The sequence below is a fragment of the Oryx dammah genome, unplaced genomic scaffold, assembly GCF_014754425.2.
Source record: "Oryx dammah isolate SB20612 unplaced genomic scaffold, SCBI_Odam_1.1 HiC_scaffold_2, whole genome shotgun sequence".
NCBI classification, from domain to species: Eukaryota; Metazoa; Chordata; class Mammalia; order Artiodactyla; family Bovidae; genus Oryx; species Oryx dammah.
The window spans coordinates 189,680,625-189,695,649 of NW_024070186.1; the positions used below are offsets into that span (position 1 = coordinate 189,680,625).

The 15,025-nt window shown below is 34.2% G+C and overlaps 1 protein-coding gene across 9 annotated transcripts in view; it reads right to left on the reverse strand.

Annotated features, from left to right (window-relative positions):
* GTF2I (general transcription factor IIi) overlaps positions 1-15,025 on the reverse strand; it is an 84,961-nt gene that overhangs the window by 33,893 nt on the left and 36,043 nt on the right. For 2 of the 9 annotated variants that reach the window (XM_040260800.1, XM_040260810.1), the window contains exons 9-12: positions 14,689-14,766; positions 8,775-8,834; positions 6,569-6,625; positions 4,437-4,499 (exon numbers count right to left, since the gene is read on the reverse strand). In XM_040260800.1, the coding sequence (XP_040116734.1) occupies positions 4,437-4,499; positions 6,569-6,625; positions 8,775-8,834; positions 14,689-14,766 (258 nt within the window). Of the gene's footprint in view, positions 1-4,436; positions 4,500-6,563; positions 6,626-8,774; positions 8,835-14,688; positions 14,767-15,025 lie in introns of those variants that run through there. The other 7 variants (XM_040260846.1, XM_040260858.1, XM_040260816.1 and 4 more) reach the window with 6 other exon arrangements.

Below are 15,025 nucleotides of genomic sequence, written 5' to 3' on the forward strand. Positions count from 1 at the left end.
ATGCAAAAGCTGCAAATGAGTGAGGAATATGGGCTAGCTATGCCGCAGTGCTAAAAACAAGCCTCCCATACCATGAAAAAAGGGCAGAGGTAGTCCCCAATTCAAAATTTCTATCGAGAAAAACCTGGTTTTCCTTTTTGCAACATACTACTTACAGATATGCCCATAGGTAACACAGAAATCAGAGCTCAAATGTGTTACTGAATTTATCTAATTATTGATGAATGCATTAACATATAAAAGCTTTTTTTATACTTATTATTTTCAACAAGATCAAACTGGTCATTTTATCAAATAATCTGACACCTATTCAAACTAAAAGAAATGAAAGAAATCAGGTGCTCTTTCCCTTGAAATTACCTGGAGCTATTAATTACCCTCCACATTTCAAATTAATAGATGGCATTTTTCACCCACAGATCCAGGTCCTAACGCCTCCAAAAGTCCAATTTTTATATAATAATTGGATGTCAACTAAGTGATTTGTTAGCAACTGTAAAATTAAAAACAAAATATTCAGATGATAACATACTCAATTATATAGATTCTACAAACTCTCAAGTAACATTTATAAGAATAATTAAACAACATCCAATCAAAACAATTGCTCTATCTTCAGAAATACCCAGAATTCAATCACTCCTTGTTCCTACTGTCACCACGCAATTCTGAAGCATCTCCCTCTGAGTAACTATAATCGCTTTGCTTCCATTATGATCTGCTCTCTCAGTCTTTACAGCGGCCTGTTTCTTCAAAAAGAATTTACTACTTCCTTGTTCAAAACCCTCCAATGGACTTTCCTATCTTGTTCATTCCAAAATCTTTAACACTTATTCCAGCCTTCAGTACATACAAGGTGTCTGATATTTGTGGACTGATAAATGAACATTTGAATAGCACAATCCTGAAAATTATGTGCGACAGTCAAAATTTTCTAAATTTCACAAAAAAAGAAGGATACCATCAGAGGATGAAATCCACTACTGACACCCTAAAACAGTGTTATCCAAAGAGTAGTCCATGTATATATATGAGGTGTTATGAACTGCATTCCTATGTGTAAATATCTATGTAATTAATTTATTTACCGAAGAAAACCTTAAATTTCAAAGAGTTTTACTTAAGACATGAAATTTTTAAAATTGTAAAAAAAGAAGACATGAAACCCTTTTAATCTATTTAAAAGCAATCTGAAGACAAATAATAATAATCAGGGGGTTATGCCTCAGCCAAATAAACACGTGTGAACGGCTCAAGTTGGGGAAAAATGTTTGAAAGTGAACTGCATATAAGGAAACCTCTTTTAAAGCAAAATACTTTCCATTTTAAAGCTCATTCATGACAGCCAGACTTCAAATAATTCTGGGGCAAGATTTTCTCTGCCCTTATCCAACACATGCCTAAGCCAAAGACCTGACAACAGTCTGATTTTACCCAAAAATGAAGTCATGGTGTTTATGAAATCAAGGCATGCACAGCCATATAACTCTAAGGGCTGTTTCCCAAACCGAGGTCACAGAGGTTCCACATGTGCACCACTGACTTCAATAACACACAGATCACCAAAACGGGAAGGGAAGACTACCACGCTGCAGTTCATGGGGTTGCGAAGAGTCAGACATGACTGAGACTGAACAACAACAAATGGAAGAGCAGATCTCCGCTCAGGGGACTATTTCTTGCAGGATAACGTGTCTGCATCGGTCTCAATCAGACCCTTCATAACACAGTCACATAATGGCAAATAAAGATACCAAGGTTTATGTGGAAAATCTTACAAAACTCACTTGAAGACTAAGTTTCTTTTTTCTTTTCTATAAACTTTTTGGGAAATGCAGGAATATACAATAGGAGAAAACGAAGTCACCACCATGCAAGCAGGATTATCTTATTTCTTTTCAAGTACAAGGATTTTCCTAAAGAAAACTAACACAGTCCTCTAGGCACACTTCTCCTTTTAAAGATGCCTTGTTCGGGAAAGGAGGCTCCTCCCCCCCACCCCACTACTAAGCGTATTACACTAGAGGTCTTTTTTCAGATCTCTTATATGTTTTAAAAGTTACCATTTCAACGCGTGATATATTTTTCTAATAGTAGAATGTATTGAAATTTAATTTTCTAACCATGGATATTTTGCTAGTTTCTACCATCTAGACTCATCTTTCTAGAAAAAAAAATACAATATACTTATCAAAAAGATGTGGATGTGAGTTCTCATTTGACCTTCCTTGTTAGTATCACAGACTTAAAATTTACCTTCCATAATGTACAGATAACAATTTATTAACAATTTAACTAGAGTTGGTATATAGCTTGTTTGTGAGCATATATCCCATGGAAAATGTTACTAGGAAAAGTAATTACTTTACACAGACCTGGTATTTCTCTGGTCTTCTGAACATAAAGCAGCAGCCTCAATAGCAAAATTCTACTATTGGAAAATATGGATGATAAATCAACATTTTAGTACTATGTCTTAGTTTAAAAGAAATGGGATTTATCATTCCCTTCAAAGAATGAAAACGGAAAAGACTGACACACGTTTCAGGTTTGTAAGCTATTGATTTCTTAATTATTTTGACATCCCTTTAAAGGTTTACACTATGGAAAGCAAGTGTTTATTTTCTAAGCAATTCTAATATAGCCTTTATGGGTTTCAAGGTTTAAGATAAATCAATGTGGTTACTAGTCCTATTTTAAAGGTTTATGCTAATAATTTTTATGCTAATAATTTTATAAAATATTTATTTGCCTGCGCCAGATCTTAGCTGCAGCATGTCGGATCTAGTTCCCTGATCTGGGATTGAACTCGGGTCTACTGCATTGAGAGTGTTCAGTCTTAGCCACTGGATCAACAGGGGAGTCCCTATGCTAATAATTTTAATCATCTGCTTTTCTTATCTCCATAGGAAGAGAAAGGTTCTGAGTATTTACAATATCTAGATTTTAACTTATAATTTTAATTTATAATATCTAGATATTATACAATCTAGATTTTCTTCTCACAGTTGAGCTTCTAATTTAAAGTCAATTATTAAGGACTTCCCTGGCGGTCCAGGGGTTAAGACTTCACACTTCCTCTGCAGCGGGTGGGGGGAGGGAGGCGCTGATTCAATCCCTGGTTGGGGAACTAAGATCCTACAAGCTGCCTGGTGTGGCCAATGAATAAACGAATGAATGACTAAATGAATAAATTAAATTATTAAATGCTAGACTAGAAACAATTCAAAACAATTTTAGGTTAGTAAAATTATGCTAATGATAAAATGTGTATATTAAATTAACTGAGATGTCAACATGCAAAGTAGGAGAAAATTTCTGATACTGGGCGAAAGCTACCAATCAGCTTATATGAAGACAAACATTTTCAGTAGTCTGAAATAGCCAAACACCATAAATAAGCAGTGGACACCAGAAGACAGGTTATTATAAACAAAGAAGAAAAGGAGAGACAGAGATGGCAAACCAAGACAGGTTATGCAGGAGTTAAAAAAAAACAGTGAAGTACCAAGATGTAAAGTTATGAGAAAAGCACTACGGGAAATGTGATATATGTGTATTTCACTTGCTCATTATAAAGCTGTACACTGAAAACACCTATTAATTTTTGCCAAACTAAATGTATGTGTACATATCTAACATTTTTAGATGTCACAATAAAGTGACATCCACCACTGAGTACAGAGACACTGGAACAGGGCGGGGGTTAAGATTTTTGCTTTAGATAAGAATTACTTTGAGGAGAAAAAAAACTCATAGGAGTCATGTGAGATAACTTAAAAAGAAAAAAATCAATACACTTAATAATTGTGAAATATAAGGCATGCTCCTGTTATTAATTAGCTGAATCTTTAAATAATGCAGGACACACTGGCTCATCTGAATTCACGCGCTATCTCTGAAGAAGAAACTCGGTCTGAAGCAACTTGATATAGATTAGTTTAGAATATTTTTACAGCTGCTGCTTCAAAAGTTTTGAAGGACACATTATATGTTAGCATTTTAAGGGGAAAACTCGCTTTAGAAATTGAACTATCAATACTTTCTCCTCCACTTCACTAAGGCTGACAACCGGGGTCCCAGTACTAAGTAAGGTTCCTATGTCACAGCTCAGTAATAGGTTATAAATCTATTTCTGTGTGCACCCGGTCTGGTCATAGTTTTCTCTTTTTTCCCAATGGTAGAAAGTACCAGTATATAGCCTGGTCCACCACTCATCTTCACAGCTGACTTTTGCTGTCTAAAACTCCCAAAGCATTGGGTGTGCTGTGGGATGTGGTTACTTTAGTCACACATACACATATATGCTTCCATTTTTTTTTCCCCACAAGTTTCCTTTAAAAATGAATGAAATGCATACTTGGCAATGTGAATGTGACAAATAATTTTTATGACCAGAAGTACACTTTTGGAATCAAGGCTTTTAGATAACTAACCTTCAATAGTCACCTCAACTTCGGGGTCCTCACTTGTTTCTGAAGGGACATGTTGAGTAGAATCTTGAAAAAAATAAAATTCTAAAATGACATTCATTATAAAGCACTTTCTATTATGTTCCAACATTTTACGGATTTGATATTCCAAAAGCAGCCTACCATAAAATTTTACTGTCATTTGAATTCACCTCATACTTGTTAAATGGAAATCTCTGACCCTTTTAAACAGGGAGAAGAGAAAACAGAAAGTAGAGAAACTCTGGAAAACTATCAGACAATACCAAGTTACCTGCATTAAAGGACTCAAACTTTCTAGAATAGTAAGATTATAATGAAGTTAAAATTATTTTCCTGCTGTAACTAGAAGGTGCTAGGATATAAACAAAGGCTTTATTATGTAGAAAAAAAAAAAAAAAAAACACCACTATTTCTCCTCTTCTTTCAGAAATACCAGGAGTGGTTTATATTGTTAAATAAAACCACAACGTTTTTGCGGTGGGAACCTTCATATCAAAACAGTGACTACTGTAACAAATACAGACAAGAGGACTGTATCACCTAACTAACTTTGCATGTAACATACTTTATAAAATTAAATATTTGTGTTACTACATAAAACAAATGTACATCAGAATGTTAGTGCTGGAAGCTCAGCTAGAGAGTATCTTTATCAACTCTCCTTTCATTTTGCAAAGGTTGAGAGATTAATTGATTTGCCAAAGATTATGTTCACTTGTTAGTAGAGGAATAAAGACTAGACCCTAACTTCAACTCTATTAACACTGCAATATGACAATAAAAATTTCCTCAAAAATAAAGTGATTCAAAGCCTAATATCTAAATCACATTGCCCAATGAACACCAGGTATGATTCATCTTGTAATCAGGTTATTTCCTTGTTGTAAATACTGCCTATCTAAAATAGGATTTTGTTACAGAGGAAATATCTAATTACCTCCACACAGTAAAAGAAAACAAACCAAAAAAAAATTCACCAACACCGTCATCTATTAAAAAAATTCAACAAGAAATTTAAAATATTATTTTAAATGAGTATCTCAGTATTTCTGTAAGAAATGTATTCCATTGACGTGAAGTGAAGTCGCTCAGTCGTGTCCGACTCTTTGCGACCCCATGGACTGTAGCCTACAAGCCTTCTCCGTCCATGGGATTTTCCAGGCAAGAGTACCGGAGTGGGGTGCCTTTCCCTTCTCCAGGGGATCTTCCTGACCCAGGAATCGAACACAGGTCTCCCGCATTGCGGGCAGATGCTTTACCCTCTGAGCCACCCGGGAGGCCCATTAGAATACTCCAATTCTAAATCTGAATTTAGAAAGATCAGTCAACTTTCCAAAGACCTTCGGAACTCCCGCCACTCAAAGAGGGTAAAATATCAAATTATGGATTTAAAACAAAATAAAAAAGCAAATATAAAGAATAAAAAGGTAGAGAATAGACTCCTTTTTTAGTCTTAAAAAAATTAGGCTTGACATGACCAGCTTATATGAGAAATAATAATTCTAAAATAAGATCCAGTTGCCTTACCATTTATTTTCCTTGGGAGAAACCTACAAAAATTCTTTTGGAACTATCTAAACAGTTTACAAATTAGGAAGCCATTCTGCATGATAACGGTTTAACTCAAGATTCCAATAACTTAAAAAGCTGTAGCTGAATATTCATTCAATCCTACAATCAAAGGAGGATGGCTGGTTAACAAAGCAGTTCCACGGGGTGGCTGTAGGTATAAGAATGAGCAGCTAGATCATCTTTCTTTTAGTAATCTTATGTAGATGACATTACCCTAATATGAACAGAGCCAGTAATAATTTAAATTTTAAATATTAAAACCATTCTTTCCAAATATGGCATAAGATGACCAAGAAAAAACAGGCAACGTTTTGCATCATGAAGAATTTTACTTACCACTTAAATTTTAGTCCCCACATGCTTTATTATTCAATACAGTAAAAGAGGGATAACATCTTTAGGGCTAAAAGAAAACACCTGTTAGCTAAGAAGGTACACCATAACAATCATTTTATTTCCAAATAAGGTTTTAAGGATAGTATTCCCTGTAGTACAGAACAACACAATATAAATACAGCAAAGTAAAAATTCCCAAATCTAACCTTCTGCTGGTACTTCCATTTCTGTTCCTTCATTGCCCTCTGAAGAATGATGGCTTCCTAAAAAGAAGATAAACCCATATAATAAACCAATAAAGACTGACGCTGGGAGAAGAGAAACTAGGTAACAATGCAAATAAAAACACAAATACAAGCTGATTCTTTTAACTTCTTAGCAATTAATTCAAACAATATTATCTAATTCAGAAAAATATGTTAACACTTCTGTACAAAAACTCGAAGAATTATTTTAAAATGCAAACATATAGAGTAAACCTAAGTAGGTTTGGGGATTTAATATTAGTTACTAGAACTACACGATATAATTACTGATAGATATTCGAATTTGAGAACTAGAATAATATGTTTCAGAGTGCCAAGCTCATCTGCCATTGATGCAAACACAAAAACACACATCAGAGTCAGTTCTGTCTTTGCTTGTAAGACTCTATCAAGTCGAAAAACACAAGTTCAGGTTTGGCTGTGAAACGTTTCTTGCTTTCCGTTTGTACTATGGTAGAAGCTATGGAAACTAAATCCCCATTATTTAATCAAAGTTGCACTTAAAGGAAATGCAGAAGTTAAAACTTAAGATACTACCTTTAGTCTCAAAAGCATTTTAATTCAGGTAATATAATCTGCCTGCTTCTACAAACTGGAACATAAAGCAATGTATCAGGTTAGGCATTCAACAGTGAACAGGCTCATCCTACTGGAGAAACTTTACTCATAAACAGGAAAGAAGTCATCTAAAACCCAAGAGAGCCAATTAGGTTAAGTGCCCAAACTGCCCCGGACTATTGATCCTCTGTCCTTAAATGTCTGAGGTACTAACATCAAGGAGATTGAAAATCACTGCCTTCGTGTAGAAATAAAAATGTATTACCCATAGGGAAGAATAAAGCAAGAGGGCAGGAGGAAACATCAGGTCTATTTTGTCATCCACTGATAACTAATTTAAGAAACTATACTAAAGGTAACCCCCACCCCCAGACACAGGTTTTATACACTTTTATCTTGATTTTTAAAGAGCACTGACTACAGTTTAAAAAAACTGTCATTCAGTGCCTAGCACCTTCAAATTTAAAGTACCATGCTAAGACCAAAAATTTAGGGTTTTCCATGTCTAATTTTATGGAACTCTAATTATCTTGGGATTCTTTTTCATTTATTTTATGTTCTGAAAACTCACCTGAGCTCAAAACAATGGGTAAATCTAAAAATCTATAGCCAAGAGAATTATTCTTAACTCCTTAAATTATGCTTTCTCAACAAATGGCTCCCCTCTACCCATTAAACATTAACATTTGAATTTATGGAGCAGTGGATTCTTTGACTGTAATGCCAAAGAAAACAAAAATGTGAGGTCAAAACAAGGAGAGATAATGGAGAAAGGACCAGTACTGAAAAAGGGAAGGCTGGCTAAGAATAACTAAGGTGATATTCCATCAGGTCGTAACACGGTAACAGTCCATGTAAAGGATAATTCTGTGCGTACTTTTTGTTCTCTCCAAAGGTAAATCAAGCAATTACATTTATATTAAAAGTAGAGCTAAAGAAAAGACATCTTGGGACTTTCCTGGCGGTCCAGTGGTTAATACTCTGTGCTCCCAATGCAGGGGGCGTGGGTTGAATCCCTGGTGGGGGAACTAGGACCCCACATGCTGCATAGTGCAGCCAAAGAAGAAAAAAGAACGAAATCTACTGCACTCAAAGCCGGAATAAGCAGAGGTGAAGTAAAGCCATCACAAATAGCCTATGGTCACCAAGGGAGAGGACACTACACACAAATTCCCCAAAAGACATTCAATCAATAAAATTAGGGATTTACAAATGATACCTTACAATCTTTCTAAACATTAAGTATCAACATGACCTTACTGATTATTTACATTGCTAACTATACAATATAAGCCTTATTTCTGACTATTCTGATATAAGGTATAAATGTGTACTTTACCTTAAATATGAAAGTGTGTCATGTACCCATTTCGAGATTCATTACTAGATTCACAAAAGGGAAAATTGGTTTTCAAAAATTGTTGCTTGTGAAGTTCATTTATGTTTCAAAAAAAAAAAGGCCAATACATTTCCTTTTCCATTTAGAAAAGTAATAATACAGATATAAATACAAAAACACAGTCTGTCCAGTATAAAGAAACATTACATAAGAACATTATGTGGGAAAACGGAAGTGAAAAAGTTATACCTTGCAAAGACTTCGAAAGGGGGAGTTTGTCATCAACATCATCAGTTTCAGAAGGGCCTGCTTTGGGACACAAAGATAACACTTCAAAACGAATCCCAAAAATAGATTTTGGGTCACTTCAGCAAACAAATTTGGGTGAGAGATATGGAATACTACAGCCTTTTCATGGGTAAAAAAAAGCGAAAAAAAAAAAAAAAAGACTGACAAATGAATGGTGTCAATTTATGGTCTTAGTGAATGGAAAAAGTGTATTCAGATAAAGCCATATACAGATAGTCAAAAGAAATTTTGAAAATGTCTAGACATGAACTGAATGGGAATGATATGTCTAAAACGGTGGATATGGGTCATGTTCGTGACAGCAAACTGTAACTTTTACTTCATATAGGTTACAAGCACAGATATATCTTACAAGGTGCATTTGTTTCTTCCTTGACAAATATTTGTCTTAATGCTTTGCCATACTAAAGAAAAATGCAGAATCAAATTGTTATACCTTCCTTAGAATCTCTAAAATCATGCAATTAACCTATCAATAAGCTTGAAACTTCACTGAAATAGAAATATGACAATTACTAATTCAAAAATCCTCCTTTCTCTACAGATCCATAAAAAATTTTAATAACATGATTTTCCCCAATAATTAATATACAATGTATTTTGCCTTAATTAAACCTTCACAGACTGCTATAGATATTGACAACACACTTCCATGTATTATGCTTTTAGTGACAGTAATAGATTTAAAAGAGAACAAACATTGTGTTCTCAACATCTACTTAACATAAACATGTTCTTATCTGAAATGAATACAAACCACTTCACTTTCTCTGAATATTTTTTGGAAAACATCCTAAGACTTTTAAAAGGCTTTGCAAATGCATGAGGAATTTCATGAAGAGGCACAAAAGTATACATTATAAGTAAAGGACATAGCATAGAAAATAATTTCACAGAAAACAGAAAAATTATTTAGATTTCGAGTCTCAATGAAGAGCAAAATGTTCGATGAGAGACCGGACTTCAAACGCCAGATTGACTGCTTCCTAGTCATATAACCCAGGCTTAAAATATACAGGAAAAATGTATTGTATGAGAGCAAAATGTACTGACTTCATAATACTGCTGTCGCTGCTCTTCCACCAGTCTAGCTTATATATCACTATCAATATTGTTCTGCTCTAAATTATTTTAATAAGGTCCTCTTTAAGCCAAAGTATATTTCTTAGGATTCCCATGGTATAGGATTTCTGTTTTAAATAACATGTTTATTATTGATTTCTAATTAATTACAATATTTTCTGGCAATTTCTTAAGGCTATCCATAAACAATTATAAAGTTTATTTTTGTAAAAGTTCCATATTTTGTAAATAAACATTTATTTGCTGGGTATGGAATTCTGGATATACTTGAATTGGCTTATGTTCATCAACTGCAGAGTTCAAATACTCTACTTTATAAGCGTTCGTCATTTGTTAAAATCTCCCATATGACTGTATTCACAAATTTATCAACTACATCAAATTGAATCAATTTTTTACTTTGACTTTTGAGGCTACATTTTTAGGTAATAAAAGTTAATGATTATTTTATCAACTTAGTAATTTATTAGTATATTGATTATATAGTCTTACTCTTTGTACTTGTTACATTTTTTTTTTTTGGCCTCAAATTATTATTACTAAACTTGGTTTCTTTTGGTTAATATTTGCCTAGCTACACGTTTTAATAGCACATGACTTGGACTTTGTCATTAAATGAGTCGCACACGCACCCTCACAACTTGAGGAGTGTTTACCCGTTTTTGCAGACAAAGCACGCTTTCCCAGTGCTCACATCTGAGCCATCTTAGAAGGAAACTGACAGGTACACAGAGACGTGTCCAAGTCTATTTTAGAATTCCAAAAGTTTCGCAGAAAACATGAATGGTTTTAAAGTACAAGAATGAACAAATGAACTGTAGTATAATCACATATGTAACTAGTGCAATGACAGTATTACAGCAGTACGTGGGACTTCCCTGGTAGTCCAGAGGGAATCTGCCTGCCAGCGCAGGGGACCCGGGTTCGATCCCTGGTCCGGGAAGATCCCACTCGGCCTGTGTGCCACAACTACTGAGCCCGTGTGCCTAGAGCTGGTGCTGCGCAACAAGAGAAGCCACAGCAATGAGAAACCCACACGCTGCAAACCAAGCAGCCTGTGCTCACCATAACTAGAGCAAGCCTGCATGCAGCAGTCAAGACCTAGTGCAGCCAAAAATAAATAAAGGAAATAAGCCAGTCATAAAAAAAGGACAAATACTAAAAAAAAAAAACACCAAAAACCTGTTCCTGACAAAAATAGGTATATCTCAAAAACCTGTACTGATACAGGAGAACATACATAAAACACATCATGATTTATGATATCATTTGCACCAAAGTTAAAACCTGAGAAAAAACATAAAATATTATGTGCCTGCATACACATCCAAAGATATTCTGTGGAACTGTATACTCATTTAAAGTATAAAATCATTATCAGGAGGAGCAAACCTCTATTTCAGTAAAGTGGTTAACTCAGAAAAAAACGGGAATAGGAAGGGCCTAAAGAAGGGTGTCAATAATACAGTCAACATGTTACCTCATGTGAGATTCTGTAAACCTGGGAACATGTACATTATGTTTGTGGGTTTTAAACATTTTTAAAAAGCATTTTAGAATACAGTAGGCCATCTGAATCTGTGCATTCAGCATCTGCAGATTCAACCAAGCATGGATCAAAAATATTTGGAACTGAAAAACTCCAGAAAGTTCCAGAATGCAAAATGCAAAATCGCATGCTGGCAGTTACTAAGATAACATTTACATTGTGTTAGATATTTCAGTAATATAGAGATGATTTAAATAAAGAATACGGGAGGATGTTTGTAGGTTACATGCAAATACTACACCATTTTATATAAGGGACTTGATCCTCTGTGGATTTTGATACTGGAGGGGGCTGGGGGGTGACTCTGGAACCCATTCTCATGGGTACTGACTGTACAACACAGCAGTGCAAATAAACGATGTGTTAAGTACAATCACAGCATGTCTCACAAATTACATGTTTTACAGAAGAGGCCTGATACATGCTGATGGATTCTATTTACATAAACTACAAAAACAGACAAAACTAACTTAGGTTGTTCCCATTCAGGACACTGGTAACAGGGCTGGAAAGGGGGCTGCCAGGAAAGGAGCCAAGGGAAAGGGAGCCTCCAGCATGCTGACCCCTAAAGCATGAGGCCAGAGACAGACAGAGGCAGATGAAGGTTTCAGTACTTTTGTGGTGGACAGAACAAGAGGGGAGAAATGCCAGAAAGAATACAGCAGACCTGAACGATCATTTGTTAAGCAACCTTAACAGATCTAAAATAACTGAAATTATATAAAGAATACTCTCCAACTGTAATGGAAATATAACTAAAAATCAGTAACAGAAAGCTATCTGACAACTGCACAAGTATCTGAAGAGACTACATTTTCCATGTAAACTGAGGGACAAAGAGGAAATCACAAGGAAAATTAGAAAATGTTTTGAACTGAATGAAAATAATTTTTAATACTAATATGTCTAAGTTTATAGGGTGCAGTTAAACTAATGCTTAAGAGGTAAATTTACAGCATTAAGTACTTACATTGGAAATTATCTGAATGATTTAAGTTCCCATGTTAGGAAACATAAAACTAAAAGCAACAACAAAAAAGACACGTAAGAGCAAAAAAAGAAAAAAAATTACTGAAATTTTGCAAAAGCTAGATGTTTGAGTAAAAAAGAAACAAAAAACAGAAACAGTTCCAAAGCCAGAACCAATTATAGTAAATAGTAACAATGAAAAACATTAAACACTTAGATATAAATCTTATAAAAAATATGTGTAAAAGATGTATGCTGAAAACTAAGCACTGATGAATCCCAGAAGAGCTAAACAGACAACATTCACATATCATGCTCGTGCATCAGAAGACTCAATATTAAGATATTCAACCAAATTTAGTCTATAGATTCAGCATAATCTCCACCAAAATGCCCAAGGGCTTTTATAAACTGTAGTCCTCAAGACAATGCAATTTTGGAAAAAGGTAGAAACAGAAATATCTATGTAACAGGATACGCTTGAGAAAACTGACAATGTAACAGAATATTCTGAGATGTAAAAGTATTACAGCAAAAAAAAATAGTCTTTTCAACAAAAGGTGCTGGAAAAACTGGATATTCGTATGTATAAGTTTGAACTTGGAATTCTGCACACTATATAAAAATTAGGTCTAAACCAATCATAGACTTAAATGTAGAACTATTAAAATGCTTATAAAACACAGAAGAAAATCTCTGTAAATTAAGATTTTTTTTTTTTAGGTATGGTACTTAAGCACAATTCATACAAGGGAAAAAATTCCCCACTAAGTTGGACATCGTCAAATTAACCTACTTGCAAATCCCATCACAAAGGACTTTTATTCAGAATATACAAAGAACTGCAAAAAAATACCAAAACTGCATGGACTGTATCTCTCAGGCTAGATGAAAATCAATAGTCAGGCTCCCACCTTCTTCAACTGCACTTGATCTTTTCAGCAATCTTTTCTTCTACAAATATCAGATTTCTACTCCCATTACTCAAGCCTTACCTTAAATCACTCACACTCCCTATTTTAAAGGGGGAAAAAAATCTTATATAATCCTGTCTAGTAACAGCAAAGATAATGCCACAGATAAAGGCAGAATTTTATTTTAAAAAATTAAATATAGTGTGCTAAAAAAGCCACAGGAACCACTGTCCCCACTGACGTAAATGTACAACAGTAGAAGCACAGTAGCTTAAATACCTACCACGGATCTCAGCTACTCCAGTTCTAGGAAATCTACTCCAGAGAAATGAACGCTATTTCCAAACAAATGTTCATAGCAACTTTATTTTAATAGCCCCGAACTAGAAACAACCAAAATGTCCATCAATAGACGGAGGGATAAATGGTGGTACAGATGAACAATGGAGTAACATTCAGCAACAAGATGGAATTAGCTATCGAGATATGCAACAATGTGCATGAATTTCAAAACAATCACATGAAATTTGAAAGTCACAGCTCCCCACCCCAAGAAAACAGTACATACTTTATGATGATTCCATTTATATAAATTTCTTAAAGCTGCAAACTAAAATAAAATGATAGAAAACAAATCAGCCATTGGCTGGGGAGAGCTGTGAATTACAAAGAGGCTCAAGGAAATTTGAGGGTTATGGACACTTCATTATCTTGACTGCAGTGAAGACTAATGTTTTGGGGTTTATGGGTATACATAAAACCAATCAGATCTTATACTTAAATGTTTAATTAATGTACTTTACCCATCTATGACAATTAAACTTATCATAAACTAGAGATGTTCTTCTAAACTAAAATCCATCAATGCAGAAAAGCAAACTGCATTGTGAAATTATGATCTTTAATTCCTTGATTATCACTCAAGAAAAGATACAGAATAAAATGATAAATACCTAAAACTTAATAATGTCTGATCTTTTACAGATTTTTAAAATAATAAAAATGTGAAGTTATTTTTGTTCTACAAATAGATATTAAAGGTTTAGAAGACCTTTTATGCCTTGCAAATAACTCTGAAAAGTAAAACTGAATTCTATCTTAAGCCACAACTTTTATTTGTCCTTTTAAAGAATATTAATGATTATTTAACATTTCCCCTGTAGACTGACTTTGAGTGCCCCATTTTGAAATCAATTTTATTCCAGTGAGAAATTACAAGTACACCTGCTAGTCAAGGACCAATTAATAAAACAATATCTAAGAAATTCAGGCAATTAACAAGTTTTAATTATAACCACCAATTATTTATAGAAAGAAAAACTTTATTAAATATTTCTACCTTGAATGTTATATTGATAATAATCAGGATCTTCAGATTCTTCCTTCACTGTCACAGCTGCCATTTCCAGAGAAATGCCTATAAAAGCAAATTAAATTATATAATTATACTTTGAGGCATTCAGATTGTATAGGGAAGTCCCCTGTGCTCTGCTACTAATGCAAAATAATGCATTCAATTCATATTTTAAAGGTTTTCAAAAGACAAATGCTTGCAAGGTGTCATGGGGACAAAAATAACCTAAAACCCAACTAAGACAAAGTTTTAACCACCCTATTGACATTCTGGGATTGTTTAATGCGAAATCTGTCTTCCAACAAGTTATCTTTGCAATTAA